Below are 17,301 nucleotides of genomic sequence, written 5' to 3'. Positions count from 1 at the left end.
TGTAAGCGTCATGCAGATGTAAATACACATGAAACAAGAATCCAACAAATCTGTCCTGGGCAGCCACCACAGTTAGTATCTCACTGGCACAGTAAGCAAACTTCTTTAAGTTACCTCCTGCTAATGTCGTTGGAGGACTGAGGACAAGAAAGAGGGGAGAATGGTTTTGTTTAGTTTGTAAAGTGAAATGCATATGGAATCTACAGAAAGATACTGTAAGTCTACTCTATTGTAGGACTGAAGAATGCATTGCAGCGTGAGAATGTTACCAAGCATGACAATAAAACAAGCGTTTCTTACCACACTCATCTCCTATGCGTCAAATCAGAAGCTGCCTTGTTTCCCTTTTTTTTTGTTTACTGATAATTAGTACAGTTGCTTACTAACATGTTAACAAATGGGCTTCACTGTCAGGTAAGGTGTAGACACCCTACACACACATACAGACACACGCTTGATGAAGTCTATCATAAAAACAAAAAGTTAAAGCCTTAAAAAAGCAATGTTTGTTTGCTCACATGCTAGTGAGCTAGCAGTTGCTAACAGTTATGTTTTCACTGAGTTTCTCTCTCTGTTCTCAAAGATGGTCAGACTGCATTATTCTTTCTACCTCAGCAACGAGCAGACTGCATTACTCCTACTATCTCAATGCACAGACTGCACTACTCCTACTATCTCAGCAATGCACAGACTGCATTACTCCTACTTTTTCACAAATGAACAGACTGCACTACTCCTACTCCACTGGAGTGTATGTCTCATTGCTCACTCACAGATATGAAGATCAGATCCTCGGGCTCCTCCACCTCCTTCACACTCTCCTCCAGGATCTCCTTGGCAGACTCTGTGCTCTCCTGGAAGGTGACGAGCTGGTCGTATAGCTGCTCCAGTTTGTTCTTCTTCTCCTCCTCCAGGTTCTGAGACATCTGGCTGTACTGTTCCACCACCGTCTTCATCATCTCCTCGTTCTGATCGTCCAGCAGCTGCTCTGTTCTGCTGCAGTTCTCCTAGGCGTTATTCAAACACAGCGGCATGGCTTTACCCTGGCATACACATGGAATCGAGCACTGGCTCAAATGCTTTCTTCTTCAATTACATTTCAGAGTGACTCTGGTATCACGAGGAGGAAACCGACTGATCCAACCTTTCAGTGAATTTGAAACCCTGTTTCGGGAATCTCATTGCGAAAAATAAGAAAGTTAGCATTTGTATTTGTGGGACACACGTCCCTTGTACCTTAACGGGTTAAATATAGAGCCAAGTTATTACATTTAAGGCTATGTATTTCTAGCTCATTTGAAAGCTAATAATCATTTAACAGTTTTAGACAGCTGTTAAAGAAGGCAACAACAACGTACATTTTAAATAACACCCTCAGCATCTTCCACATCGTGAATTACCTTTCGTTTCTGTACCGTCTGGTCATTTCATTTTGTGTCGTGTTACTGCTTAATTAAATTAAACCATAAAATAAGCAAGGGCACTGGGTGTTACTAATTCTAAAATAACGTTCTATCATGAGTGAACAAATACAGCTTATTCTTCTTACTGAAGATTCCTAGAGGTCATTTCAGGATCTTATCTTTTGCATCAGTGAATTCAACACAATGAGCATTCCTGTGTCAGCATCTCCTTCTCTTTTGTACAGCATTGCAGCAAGTTCTAGTCTAATCTTTTCTGATGATTTAACTCTGTAAATTCACATTTTGCTAAATGCCAAATGCAGGAGATTATTTTAAGTGCAAGATTGAACTATTTAAAGCTCAAAGGATTAGACAATTCTTAGATTAGATGATTTTTTTTATTGCAAAATATGCACACAGCTGGCATGGCTTGGCACGATTTCTTGTTTCCCTGATCGTAGAATTGAAGTACTTGTTTAAAGAATTTCTGATTTCAGGCTGGAACACTTCAGGAATAACTCTTACCTCCACTGTATTAAAGGCCAGTTCCAACTCGGACACCAGATCCTCAATCTTTTCGGCTCTTCCTTGCAATTCAGATATGTACTCAATTAGTTTATTCTGTAAGAAAAACAAACAGGAAACATGAAGCACACATGGAGACATGCTTGTAATGCAATGCAACATTAGTATAGGCAAAACCCCTGTTTCAAAAGGTCATTGATTGCTCCAACTGGAGTACGTGACACAGGGGTGCAAATCGTTTTGAAAACTGGTGCTAATCTGTTTTGAAAGTTTAGCACCAGAGAACCGACTGTTGCTAAATTATCAGACCCCCACCCCGCTCTTCAATGAGTTCTTATTGATAAACGATATTAGACACAATCGTGTGCTGTATATTTATATGTATAATCGCTTAAGACCACAATTGCAATATTAACAAACCTGAGTAGCCCAAATGTTCGACATATTAACAAAACAATAGCTCATGAATTCAGCTACACTCGATAGTTAGAAAGAAATCTGTGCACATTGTTGATTAATTTTATGGATTATTATTATTACTATTATTATTTATTTCTTAGCAGATGCCCTTATCCAGGGCGACTTACAATTGTTACAAGATATCACATTATTTTTTTTATTTATTTATTTTTTTTTACATACAATTACCCATTTATACAGTTGGGTTTTTACTGGAGCAATCTAGGTAAAGTACCTTGCTCAAAGGTACAGCAGCAGTGTCCCCCACCTGGGACTGAACCCACGACCCTCCGGTCAAGAGTCCAGAGCCCTAACCACTACTCCACACTGCTGCAGGGGAGCAGCGAGACAGAGACTCGGAGACAAGGAAGGCTGCAGTTTAAGCGCTAAAGCACACCTTTAATACACTAAATAAAACAAAAATACAAACAAAAAGGCACACAGGCCAAAATGAAGGTTTAACAAAACACCAACAGAATATTAGGCTGGGCATTTGCCTTCACTGAACAAACATCTAGTATTTTAACACAGATTCACCCACCAAGCTCCTCTCTCCAAACCTCTTTCAAGCTGCTGCTCCTGCTCTACTCCCCTTCATTGCCTCCCTTAACACCTCTCTCCTCTCTGACCTTCAAACAAGCCTCTATCATCCCCCTACTCAAAAAAACTACCCTCGACCCCACTTCCCTCCATAACTACCATCCTGTCTCCCGCTTACCCTTCCTCTCTGAAACCCTCGAGCGGGCAGTACAACGCCAGCTCTCTGTTTTCCTGTCTAACCACTCTCTGCTCGCCCCTCTCCAATCTGGTTTCTGCTCTGCTCACTCCACTGAAACTGCTCTCCTGTCTGTCACTAACTCGCTAAACTCTGCCTATGCTGCCTCTCTCTCCTCCGTCCTAATTCTCCTTGCTCTCTCTGCTGCCTTTGACACTGTTGATCGCTCTATTCGCTCTGAGGGCCATTTTTTGTTTGCTGTCAAAATCCCTTTAAAACTGAGCAGCTTCTCGAAGTATAATGATATTCTTTGCTATAATTATAAATCGGTACTGTATTACCTCCTAAAAAGATACAAAACACAACAAAAGCACATGGGTTGAAAGGACGGAAAGTATCAAACACAAGCTGAGGTAAGACTGATAAACTATGGGGTCCCTGGCAGTGATGGCAGTGACTGCAGTGGCAGCTGTTTAAAAGATACCACAGTGCCTGACTCAGAAGCACCAGGCAAACAGAATAGCTGACGCTATGAAAGCCTCTAAACATGTGCTACATGATACTTCGCATGTTCCTGCCCTGGTTGAGAACAAAAAATAACCCTTTGCGGGCTCGTAATTGGATGATGAAAATGAACATGGCATAAACTTGCGTCTGGATAATAATTTGTCCTTTTCCTCCGTACCAACAACTTCAGGGAAAACACATAGGTGAAGCCTATGCCTTTAAGACCAGACTGTGTTAGAGATATTTATAAAACTTACGACTGGAGCACCATCAACTTTTTTGGTCAACCCACCCCAGAATCCCAGAGGAAGGGGGAGGAGTCTGGGGGAATGGGGAGGAGTCTGGAGGAATGGGGAGGAGTCTGGAGGAATGGCTCCAGCTGCCCCGCACCTCATGTCTCACGTCTATGGTTATTTATTCCTCTCCATTACAATGTGCAACCTGCTTTAAACCCCAAGCTCAGTATCCTTCTTCCTTTAAAAGCCAGTAAACACAGTGAACCCTTTCCTGTTATGTAAAGGTAAAAATATCACACCTGCACTTCAAAAGTTAAGCACTGGCCATTTAGGTTTGCAGAGCATACCTTTTAAGAATATTAGGCCTATTTAGCCTTTACTGGACTATCTGGGAACAAAAGAACCACATGCCTGCACCAAGGTGCTCTGTGAGATATGAGGTCCTGTCAGTGCAGCAGTGGCACAGCCAGGGGATTTACTAAAGAGGTGTGTAATATGATTCCCAGAGTCTGTCAACAACACTTTCAAGTGTTATACCACATAGAGAAAAGCAGTGCATGACATTTTTGCTCACTGCCTGCAACACTCTTCAATAGCCCCTTCGGTTACGATTTTTTAATTTAACTTTTAGAAATTTTAAAAGTTTGCGTGAACTCTATGGAGTTCGAGAAGTTGTCCTGCCAAAACTTTGAAAAAAACATTATACAAATAGATTATTTCCGGTTCAATAAAAACCTGATTCTTGCCAATAAATACCTGCCGAATTTAATGTTCAAGTCACAGGCATTTCTTTTATAAAACCGATAAAAGCGGAACCTCCACTTGTTTTTATTTTGAACTCCATTTCCTAACATCCCCTGCTGAGAAAGAATGCGTGAGAAGGCTTCCCGCATCAGTTCGGACCTGGTTTGTTGTTGTTGCATACACTCCTTACAATTTCTGTAACGTCCAGGGGATTGTTTCATGAAGGTCCTGCGACTGTGACGTTGTTGCAATGTGGTTGTGATGAGGTTGTGATGTGGTTGTGATGAGGTTGCAAGTGCCATCGCTTATGATCACTGTTTTGCGATCTGTGCTCAATAAAATCAGTAACTCGATAATCCACTTTAAAGCACAGTGACGGATTAGGAAATTACACAATTATTATTATTATTATTATTATTATTATTATTATTATTATTATTATTATTTCTTAGCAGACGCCCTTATCCAGGGCGACTTACAAGATATCACATTATTTTTACATACAGTTACATTATTTTTTACATACAATTACCCATTTATACAGTTGGGTTTTTACTGGAGCAATCTAGGTAAAGTACCTTGCTCAAGGGTACAGCAGCAGTGTCCCCCACTAGGGATTGAACCCACGACCCTCCGGTCAGGAGTCCGGATCCCTAACCACTACTCCACACTGCTGCCCCAATGGCAGGGGTGCAAAGGGAAACATTTTTTTTCAAAGAAGAAATTGATACAATTATAGAAATGGTTGCCCAACACAGATCTGTTCTATTTGGCAAGTTTTCTGGAAGTTTAACTAATGAAGACCAGAAAGTGGCACATAATCACTGATGCAGTAAATGCTTTAAGGGTGGAGCAGAAAACAGTACCCGAAATAATAAAATGGATAGATCTAGTAAGTAGAAAGAGATTAAAAGAATAGATGAAAAAGACCTGAAATGAGGAGGAAAACATTGTCTAAATATAATTGGTTAAGTAGCTGTTGCTGGTATTGAGAGCAAAAAAAAAAAAACAGATAGAAGCTGTTCCTGCTGCCTTTAACCCAACATAAATAAACACATCTTTTGTTAGCCATCTAAGTAAGAAATAATGAAAATATATAGTTATAAGTTACACAACTTGTTAATAAAATGCATTATTAACATTATTATTATTATTATTATTATTATTATTATTATTATTATTAATAATAATAATAATAATAATAATAATAATAATAATAATAATAATAATAATATCATCATCTTGCCCACTGTCTCCCAATATCTCCACTGGCAAAGCGATCAGCAAATATCACAATTTGCCCAAATGGATTGGACTAGTAGTTTTAGTAGTATAAGCGCCATTGTATGTTCTAATATTTGAGCGGAGCTTACGATTGTGAATTGTCGCAAATCACTTTTCTGAAACAGGCTCCAGAACGATCCTCAATGTCTGCAGCTAGCTTGGAAAAATGTGTGCATTTCCTACAATCAAAGCAGATTTAATTCTGACTGATTTCTTCATTTGGCCCGGCTTTAGTTTCAGGCGAGTAAATGCCTGCTACTAGTGTCACAGGCTGCGAATATTTATGTTTTATTGATGTTAGTACTGTTAATATTTCATTACTGTTTAGGTTGTTTTATGTATACCGATTTTTACCAGGTTCTATTGTGGAACATGGGCAGAGGGTTGTTTTAACCAATTTTTACATGTTTCATGGTCCTGAAAATAAGTGCCGATAAGCACCTGCTGATTTATTTATTTATTTATTCATTTTTTAAATGCAGAAAACCGGTCTCCCGAATTATAATGGCTCAATCCTAAAATGCTCGGTGATGCCAAACGCTTGCCATAGCTGTAGATAGGAAACTTAACATGGTCCAATTATACATGCAGTGACTGAAGGGGTATTGTGACTCTAGTGGTTAAGAATCCCTGTGGTCTGGTACACTGTGTTAGTTAAGTGTTAAGCAACATTATACATATCTTTACTTTACCATCATACTTTTATTTTGTATCCCTCCTGTAGTCTCCTAGTTAATCATAAGACTAGACAGGAGTTTCTGAGCCAGAACTGTGTGATATCTCAAAAACAGAAGGTTGGGACAAAACGGAACAAAATTGAAAATGTTCTATAAAATTAAGAATGCTGCTGTAGAGATATCAACATTGCTTTAACATCAATGAATAAAGAAATCTGCTGCTGGAAATGTTGTTTAGCACTTACCTTTGTAGCCACAACTGCTTTATCCAATGTTGACACATCATGGTCCTGGTGCTCTCCAAACAGCTTATCAATAGCTGAAATTGGACATTTGCAGACCAGACAGAATGTGTCTAACAGAGGCTTTTTTGGTTCCTTCAGAGCCATCTCAGCATCTGGGATGATGGAAGTTCCACCTAAGGCCTCGATTATCTCAAAGTCTTCCCCAGTCACTTCTTCAGCTGGTACATCCTCAGCTGCTTCGTCAACAAAGTCAAATTCATTCTCATGATGCTCCCCGGTGCCCTCACTAATATATTCTCTCTCCCCGAGCAGCTCCATCTCTGACGTTGTGTAATCATCTTGTATGTCTTGTTGAGTGACCATTTCATAATCTAAGTCCTCTGCGGTTTCCTCGTCACGCTCAATGCACTGCTCGAAGTACATTTCTGACTGTGATGGTACATTTTCCAAACCGAGATGCAAACCCTCCTCGTATGATTCTGTATCATGTTGCTGAACATCTGGTTTAGCAATGTGCTCCACAGGAGGGTGTTGGTCATCCTGCTTTTCGGGTACAGTTTCTTCCACTGTTTCTTGGATCACTTTGGTCTGGGTTTCTTCTGAACTTCTTAACTCCTGCTCTTGACGTTTTACCACAATATCTGATCTTGCTGTGGATAAATCTGCACTATGCCATTCCTGCAGGTTCTGCAGTTCTTCAGGTTTTTCCACATCTGTATCATGGGTTTTATCTGCAGTTTCATCCACGTTGCAAGTGTCTCTGTGTTCCATGCTAATCTTCTGTTCAGTTATGACTACCACATGATCTACTGCAGCTTCCTTCTTCTGATGGTCGTCTTCAATCAAGGAAGCTTCTGCTTCTAGTTGCTCTGGTTTGATTAGTTGTGGTTCATCCTCTGGAATTTTGACTGCTTTGTCTTGCGTGTCCTGAACGGATACGTGATCTGTTTCAGAGGTTGTTTCTGCAGTGTACAACTTGTTTTTACTTCCTTCCTCCAAATGAATTGGCTCAGAAACTGAGATTTCTTCTTCAGGTTTCAGTTCTGGGACAGCTGTATAAATGTCTTCTGCAGACTCAGCTGAGACCTCATATTTTATTAGAGGTTCGTCTTCAATTTCTAAAGCCTGTGCTTCCATTTCACCTGCTGATGCTTTATTTGGTTCAGAAGGCGCTTCCACTTCACTTTGGTCAAGCTCGTGAACCTCTACAGGAGCATTCAAGGCCGTTCCAGACAGCACATCAAATGGATGTTTGCCAAATTCAGGACTGCTAAGAGTATCCCGAGTAACAACCATGCTTCCTTCCTTCTCCTTTTCTGCTGGCTTTTCTTTTACATCTTGTTGAGTTTGGGGTTCTTCTTCAGCCACCTCCAGACTCTTCTCATCTAGTGTTTCAGCTTCTCCTGCTGAGACTGCGTCATCTTTACTAACCACAGCTTCGAAGACTAAATCCTCAGACTCCTCATAAACATCAATAAGCTGTTTTGCTTCCTCATAAGGAGACAAATCAGAGGTCTTGCTACATGCTTCAGGGCTTGCATCTTCATTAATGATGTCAGGTTCCTTTTTTTTTTGCGTGAAACCACCAGTGAGCTCAAAAGTATTCTGATGCCATATATTTTGTGCTTTCTCCTCTTGAGGTGTAGGTTCCCCTTCGACTAAGGGAACATCGTCTTTCAAATTATATTTTTCAAAATATATGCCTGTGTTATCATCCGAGTCAGACAGCCTGCTAGGGAAAGACGCGTCAGAATTAAGACTCTCTTCATCCGAGGGTTCGTCATCTTTCTCTTTCCTTCCAGTTGCCTGGTCATACAGATCTGTATAGAGAAATGCCATTGCTGGTGGTTCCTCCAGAAGAGAAAGATCAATGTTTTTGGTGGTTACAGGATAGTAACATTTAGTAAGGGTTTCCTCTTCATGGCTAAATAAACTGGCACCACTTTCTTTGAGATGTGCATCTTTTTTGTCATTTGTTTCATCTTCTATGTAATGCTTGGTTGGGGTACAGGCCTCTGCTTCAGTTTGTTCAGTACCATAAAATACTTCATCCAGATGTTCTCCTGCAATTTCAATGTCATCCACAAAGACAAATACATCACGGTCTTCAGAAAATGAAACACACTTAGATTTTTCCTCCACGTTTTCTTCATCTTCATTGACAAGGGTATCCTCCTTTTCTGTTTTTTCTACAATAGGTTTTTCTCCAGGGACTTGCTCATCCATTAAAGTGAATTTTTCAAAATAATCCATGTCGCTATTTCCATTTATCGAAAGTGGAGCAAGCGCTGAAGGCTGTGTTAATTCAGTAGAAGTAGTGCTATTCTGTTCTAAATTTTGAGTCCCTGTTTGTTCTACATTGTCGGTTTCTTTTTGTTCTGAAATGATTGTGTCTTTTAGTTCTCTTTTTTCTTCGCTCTTTTCTTCAGATATGTCATTGCTCTCTGTTTCCATCTCTTCTTCAATGACTGGTATTTCATCAGCCTCTACTGCCTCTTGTAAGACTTTTGGTTTAATTAGTGGATTGTCTTCCAAGTAAGCCAAGTTATCCTGCATGTGACTGCTTTCCTCTTCATCAATGGACAACATTTCCGGAGGAGCAATAATGTTCAGTATTTCATAGCCTTCAGAGACAATGTTAAAGAGTTCTTTCTGACTATCAGGCTCTGCTTTGTGTTCCGTGGTCTGCTTGTCTGCCTCTGGTTCTTGTGAAGAGGTAGCTGCAATAACATTAGGAAGTGTATTCTTGCTTGGATTAGGCAAGGAATATTCTGCTCCCATGAAAGCAGTACCAGTAGACCTAAGTAATGGTACAGACTCTGTTACCACTGGATTCTGGCTCATGTCTGGTAAGAAGCATGGATTCTGCCGAGATGGCTCAGTGGGATCAGCTGCAGAGCTTGCGACAGGGGCTGGGTTTGACAAGGCACTGTCTGGTTTTGGATTATCAGAGACTGAGGACCTCAAGGGCGACGAGGGGTTCATATCTGCAACTCTGGTTTGGTCTTCTTTGGATTCTAATTCTTCTTTTACAGGATCTTTAGAGTATTTTTGGAGGGAAAATGTTGAAATTTTGTGTTCTGGTGGAGGAGTGTTAAATTTCAGTAATGCTCCTTGTACCAATCCACGAGGTTTATCTTCTCTTTTAGGAGGGTCTATTTTTTCTACTGGCTTAGCCGCTACAGGAGCATGAGGCAACAGCTCCTGTGTTTCTGTTTCTTTTTCCTGAAAAGGAAGTGGATGAGGATTGCCTTTGACCACTGGCTTAGCCGACACTGCTGTGTGCTCCGATGGTTCATTGTTGTCTGCTCCTGAAGGATTTGGATGCGGGTTGCCTTTGAACCCTGGCTTAGCAGTCACTGGCATGTGTGGAAGCATCTCCTCTCTTTCTCTTAAACTACTGGGATAGGGGTTCCCTTTGCTTGCTGCTTTAGCTGACACAGGAGTATGTTGTACAGGTTCCTCTGCAACAACATCTGTTTCTCTCAGGGGGTTTAGATGTGGGTTACCTTGGCTTATTGGTATAGATGTCACAGGGGCGTGTGGTCGAGGCTCCCCAGCATGTATTTCAGACTGTCTGTGGAGTGGATTTCCTTGGCCCCCTGATCTAGCCGACACAGGTGAGAGCTCCTCCGGGTATATTTTTGTGCGTTTCAAAGGACTTGGATGAGGGTTTCCGTTATTTGCTGGTCTAGATGTTACGGGAGCATCTGGCGACGGTTCATTTGTACCTGCTTTTTGCAGACTTACTTCCATGATGGGGACAGCGGCTTTCCTGGGAAACTGTTTGGAGTTATCCCTGGTTTTCCCATTGGTTTCACTCATCCTGCTCCCTAGGCTCGATCTTTTTCTCCTTCGAACTATTTTATCTTGATCCATGATGAACACAATTTTTCCTGGTGTGTATCCCGCAGGAGAACCTTCCAAACTGAACACATCAGAGGTACTGCTAGCTTCTGAAGCCCATGGGGTGGAACACCTGCTTGAGGAGGTCTCCCACACTATTCCACTGTCTTCACTCTGGACTGTCACCATGGAAAAGGTAGGGTCCACCATGAGGCACTGCAGCTTGGGTTTGATAGATTGGTCCTGGACAAGATCCTTCAAACTGCAAGAAAATAGCATTGAACAGTTAAGAATGATATCAAATACAGAACTGACACAGAATTAACTACTGTTTTGTTATCATGATTTTACACATACCAAGGGAAAATAAAAGTTATTAAATGTTTTTTTAGAGAGCAATAGCTTCAAATGTCCTTTTTTCCTCTCTCCCCTCTGGTCTTTTTGTGATGTTTGTGATGATGTACATAAAATCACTTAGAGGACGGTTTCTTATTTAACTCTGTTTATTGTTTTCAGCAATTTTTACAAAAGCAGAAAGTATGAAAACAAATCTCAAGCAAATGATAACAAACAAAATACCAAATTAAGTGTAAGTGTACAAAAACAGAGAAGGCAGTAAAGTGATACGTTCTGCACACTTGCAAAGTGTAACTAACATTTTATTGCAAAACGTAACTTATGAAACATGGTCTTTTCTTCAGTACCAATCCCATCTCCTGTTGCTGCACGACACAGAAGGCCAGGGTTCGTGTTTTTGTTCAATTATAGATTAAAAGTGCTTAAGTGCACACAGAAAACAAGAATAAAACATTCCTCTTGCACAGATAAGAAACATTTTCATCACTGCTTTTTTTCATCTTGGCTTGCTTTCCAGCACATACAGTTTGCGGAGAGAAGTATTTTAAAGGGCATAGGCGTAATTTACAGGGGGACATGTCCCCCTCACTTTTTCAATGATGGGGAAATGTCCCCCTCACATTGCAGGAGCACTAAAACTTTTATTTCACGATAATGCATTGGTATAATCACTAGTCATTATAGAAGTACTTGAAAATAGTTACTGGCATGCAACATTCACAATTTTTTTTAAATCTGCAAAATATACATAATTGTATAATTACTCAATTCCGTTACTAGGCTGTGTGGTCCAGTGGTTAAAGAAAAGTGCTTGTAACCAGGAGGTCCCCGGTTCAAATCCCAGCTCAGCCACTAACTCATTGTGTGACCCTGAGCAAGTCACTTAACCTCCTTGTGCTCCGTCTTTCAGGTGAGACGTAATTGTAAGTGACTCTGCAGCTGATGCATAGTTCACACACCCTAGACTCTGTAAGTCGCCTTAGATAAAGGCGTCTGCCACATAAACTAAATAAAGTAATAATATACAGTATGTGTGTAGTCCACATGCGCAAACCTTTTTTGCTGTAAATATGTCCATAGTGAGATATCCACACAATGGATTTTTCACCTTTTATCTTGTATATCTGAAGACAAAACAACAATAAAACCACACTGCTCAATCCTGGGTATATTATTTACATTAAGTACATTGCATTCAGGAATGCCACAGTGAGATGTTCATTTGGGGTCATACACAAACCCCATTCCACTGCAGTGCCGAATGAATTATCAATGAAGACTGACAGTTTGAGTAAATTACTGTGTGTAAGAATACAAATACATTACAAATGTAACGATCAGAATAAAACACCCCAGCTGGTTTGGAATAAAGCCAGTGAAGAAAATGCCTTATATTTTACATTGAGTTACACAAACTCTCAGTCCTCAGAAAAGCTTTCACTGTTCTGAAATTACATTTTACCATATATAGGCTACAGCCTACAAACATGTTTTTATCACTTAAAAGAATAAACACATATTGACACACTACCTGTCACACTGCATTTAGGAACCTGACAGCTTCCGGTACAAGACTGAACACACGATTTCTTAAAATGTCTTCATGAAAAAGACACCAGTGGCATCAAAGACAGGAAATATTTCTGCTGAAGATCACTCTGTCCAGTACAAGAAAGGGACATTTCACGTTGTCTGTTGTTATTTTTACATTTATGTTTTTATTTTCTTTGTTAATTCACTGACGGTGAAAACAGAATGTCTTTAAAAGGTTGATATAAAAAAAAAAACTAAAATATGCTACGGTTTAGCATTTACTGTGTTTTTAAATATAATGACTCTAGAGAACATGATCGATTTTGAATGTGACAACGCTATTTTATTCTGCTTTAATAAATATTATGTTTAAATCGTGAAATATTTTATATTTCCCCTTTCCAAACACAATTCATGCAAATAATACTGTGGTACTTTTAATGAAAATGTCTCTTTGCATTAGATTTTCGGCATACCGTGAAATGAATTATTTCCCAATAATTTCCAGCACTGAATAAACATTAATCTAGTCAAATCATATTCTTATAATATATAACCAGACTGGACCCTCATAATAAGTCAACATGTATGGTAAGCATATTAAGGGAAGCTCAAACTGAGATTTGAAAAGCTTCTTCAGTTTTTATTATCAAAGGCTTTGGTTGGATTAACTAATATTGCCTAATTATTCTTTCTGAACCGTCTTTGAATGGTACTGTGTATGAAAGATAAGAGACTGAAAGCATACAGATCTCACACAAGGCTTATTCGCCCTACTCTCGACAATGTGGCACTGCCATTGAAAGTGGCTTCCACTTTGTCAGAAATGCACTCCGCACAGAAGTGCTGTACACAGAGAGGGGTCTTTTCAATACCGGGCTTGCTCTTTCAGACACATGGCTTCAATTCCGGTACTTTAAAAGCAGAAACACAGAACTCAATTCAAACATTCATAGTGAGGTGAACAACAGACAACAAGAGGGTCTGCTTAATGGACCTCGACAGCAGCCTGTGTAAATATCATCACTGTTTAGAAATGCAAACAGGATTCTTTGGGAATGCTAATCTAGAAGATGCTGGAGGTGTTTCTCTCTTTAAAAACGTGTAAAAAGGGGTTTAATGGTTTAAATGACAGGTGCACCACATTCTGCTGATTTCCCAGTGGAAAGCACCACTGGGGGGACCCTGTTCCCCTCGTCACATACATGATATCAGACAATTAGCTGGGAGGCTATACGTATAGTCTAGTGGAAGTAAAATATTGTACCCGTCTATTTAATCAGGTGAAAAGCACACTCAGTATAGCCACTGTATACTGTGTGGTCCAGTGGTTAAAGAAGGCTGTGTGGTCCAATGGTTAAAGGAAATTGGCTTGTAACCAGGAGGTCCCCGGTTCAAATCCCACCTCAGCCACTGACTCATTGTGTGACCCTGAGCAAGTCACTTAACCTCCTTGTGCTCCGTCTTTCGGGTGAGACGTAGTTGTAAGTGACTCTGCAGCTGATGCATTGTTCACACACCCTAGTCTCTGTAAGTTGCCTTGGATAAAGGCGTCTGCTAAATAAACAAATAATAATAATATACAAGTTTAACGCTATTCCACATTTAGTCATCATGTGTTTTTTTCTACTTTAGATTGGAGCTAGAGATTTGTACAACAATCTTAAATCGATTTTAAAATTGCCATGAAACAGCCCATGGTCTTATTTGTGTGAAGGGTTATGATCCCTCTCTGGGGATGCCTTGTGAAGGGGATACAGTGGGGATGTCGGGATCACACTTCACAGATTTCATGAATCTTGTTATTGACATTTACAATATCACATTCTGGGATGTGGGGGGGGGGGGGGGGGGGTGTCTGTCTGTATCTATCTGTTGAACCGCTCATTATCAAACTGTCATGAAACTTGGTGGTGATTATTCTGTGCTATTCTGTACATACAGTCCTACTGATACATGTCTGAAAGTTATTTTAAAAAATAAACCTTATTAAAGTTTGACAACAAATATTGAAGGAATTTTTACTAGTCCAGTGTGAAACAATACACATGACCATAACATGGCAGCCACATTCAGGGGGTAAGGTTTACAAGGAAGTATTCAAGCAGCCCTCTATATGGAATGCCAAGTAAGTACAAAGTTAAAGGGTGTCGGTGTGAATCCAGAAATAAAACTGGTTCGCTGTAAGAAGCATCAATAGAAATATTGTACCGAGTACAGAACATTCTTCGCTGCTTTACAATGTGCATACTTTTAACATTGTATTCCTCTCTGTAAACCGTTATATTTGCTCTTGATTCAAAAAAGCACCGAGAGTTATATTAACCCTTTCATTAATTAAATATTGAAAACAGCTGGAGGAGAAAAGTAGTTTTGGGCACATCATAAATATTTTTTCACTGACAACTTTTTCCCCCCCTAATGATATGGGAGAAAAACGGCATCCTCATATGAGGCGATCATCCGGGTCTTCCACTTGTCCCCATAACGAACTCGCCATGCATGAAAAGGTAAAAGAACCTGGAATTGTGAAAGTGTTAGAAACGAATAATACCCAAGTTTCTTACTATGTGCTCAAATAAAGTGATGTCTTCTGAGTATAACAAGGTTTGATCCATTTGTAAAACGAAGAACGCAAGTTGTTGGCAACTTTGCTGTCACTTTAGATCAATGTCAATGTCAATACTCAACATAGAAATACTCCTGAATGACAAAACGTTATCAACACGTGATAAAGATTGGGAATAAGAATATTTAAGATACACCGTTACGTTATAGTATTCAAAACAAAAGTAGTAGAACCTTAACAAAAATGAAAAGCAAAAGAAAAACAGCTACCTGTTGCCGAGCTCCTCCGCTTCTTCATTTTCAATCGCTCCTACTTCACTCGACGCATCATCGATCGTGAAAGCAATCTCGGGCTCGATTCTATCTTCAGGTAAACAACAAGCCTCCATTGTCACCGGTTTGAATGATGAATTTGTAATGTATGCCCCTTAATCCTCCAGACAGAGACTCCAAGTCCGTGTCATTCCTATGGTGCAGATCGCCTGACTCGGCGGAGACTTTAAATAGAAAGCATGCTAAGGCAGTTCAGTTTTCTTCTGCTTGAGTTTTGGAAGAGGGGGGAGGGGCTCCCAGTGGCCACTGGGTCTTAATGCCCTTTGGGTTTGTTATTTATTTTCTCAGTTTACAGTAGTGTGCAAATGTGTTGCAATGTGACTGAGGTTAAAAAGTTACCCATTTGTTTATCACCCTTTCATAAGTAAATTACAGAGATATGGTGTCAAGCAAGATACTATAATACTTCTCACAAACTCATTTGGAATAATAAAAACATCGTAAATAAGATAAAATCTATTTTCCTTGATACTTGGTTTAATTCAGGTATTAAATACAGCTGACATTTTGGATGTTGAGGGGAACTTCCTTGCAGATAACAGCCTAACAGAAAATACCAAAGCCACATTATATCAAAGGGAATATGAAATGATTAAGAAAGCTATTCCAAACAGTTTGCTTAGTCATATAAAAAAAATGAAATATGCTACAATGCTAACTGTAACATAAATCAAGGAGATTTAACCTAAAATAGATGGAGTAACATTGCAATCTGTTAAATGCAGTAACATTCGTTTGTAAGAACATACCGTACTTCAACTAAAAAATAACAACACGAACAAATAATATTGCAAAGTGGCAGAACATCGTGGCTGTACCAGAGATGCATGTATGAGAGCGTGGACATCCCCTTTTAAATTCGCAGTCTAAATAAAGCCAAGAAATTCACTTCAGTATTCTACATAGGATCTACCCAACCAACATAAAGAGAATCCAGCCCGTTCTAAATGTTTCCCGGTGCGGTTTTTGTAATGGTTCTAAGGAATCTATTGCACATCTCTTTTAATGTGATATAACCTGTCGATTCCGGAAAGATCTTTCAAGCTATCAGTCCGACAAGCACTCCACTCAACTAACAATTCATGTGCGTGATGTGACCTTCCACTTCACTTTTTCCCCAAAATCATTTGGATTTCATTATATTTTTATATATATATATATATATATATATATATATATATATATATATATATATATATATATACAGGTTAAGCATCATATTATTATTATTATTTATGTCTAAGCAGACGCCCTTATCCAGGGCGACTTACAATTGTTACAAGATATCACATTATACAGATATCACATTATTTTTACATACAATTACCCATTTATACAGTTGGGTTTTTACTGGAGCAATCTAGGTAAAGCACCTTGCTCAAGGGTACAACAGCAGTGTCCCCCACTGGGGATTGAACCCACAACCCTCTGGTAAAGAGTCCAGAGCCCTAACCACTACTCCACACTGCTGCCCATATCCATAAATGTAAACAAAGGAAAACAATAATATTGAATCTTTTACTAAAGAAGTGAAATATTACATGGTAGCTTTATGTACCTGTACAAACATGAACATTTGTAAAATCGTTGAATTGTATAACTGTTATTTTGAATAATACCCTGGTAATGTTTATCAATAATTTTAGATAAATAAATAATAAAAAGTAGTGTGCAAATGTATTAGAACACCTCAAGATTTGTTTCCGTTATATACCATACCTACCTGCATGAAAACCTCAGGGTGTGGGAATTTCAGTTTTCAGTCAGAAATCTACGATATAGAAAACAAGTGTGAAAAATGGTAGACCACTTTGTGCTTAATTAGGCAACTCAAACAACTTCTAAAAAGTCTCACACGTTTTACCATTT

General features: G+C 39.4%; 1 protein-coding gene across 1 annotated transcript in view; it reads right to left on the bottom strand.

The window, feature by feature from the left end:
• The window catches only part of LOC117973387 (cardiomyopathy-associated protein 5-like), a 28,421-nt gene extending 12,810 nt beyond the window's left edge, over window positions 1-15,611 (bottom strand). Inside the window, exons 1-5 of the mRNA XM_034925650.2 lie at window positions 15,370-15,611; window positions 6,796-10,903; window positions 1,929-2,024; window positions 774-1,007; window positions 115-137 (exon numbers count right to left, since the gene is read on the bottom strand). Coding sequence (XP_034781541.2) covers window positions 115-137; window positions 774-1,007; window positions 1,929-2,024; window positions 6,796-10,903; window positions 15,370-15,488 — 4,580 coding nt within the window. The 5' untranslated portion in view covers window positions 15,489-15,611. The remainder of the gene's footprint in view (window positions 1-114; window positions 138-773; window positions 1,008-1,928; window positions 2,025-6,795; window positions 10,904-15,369) is intronic.
• Between the last annotated feature and the right edge of the window lie 1,690 nt (window positions 15,612-17,301).

This window comes from Acipenser ruthenus, chromosome 1 (assembly GCF_902713425.1).
Source record: "Acipenser ruthenus chromosome 1, fAciRut3.2 maternal haplotype, whole genome shotgun sequence".
NCBI classification, from domain to species: Eukaryota; Metazoa; Chordata; class Actinopteri; order Acipenseriformes; family Acipenseridae; genus Acipenser; species Acipenser ruthenus.
Note: the sequence above shows the minus strand (reverse complement) of the source record. Positions and strands in the feature narration are given on the sequence as shown.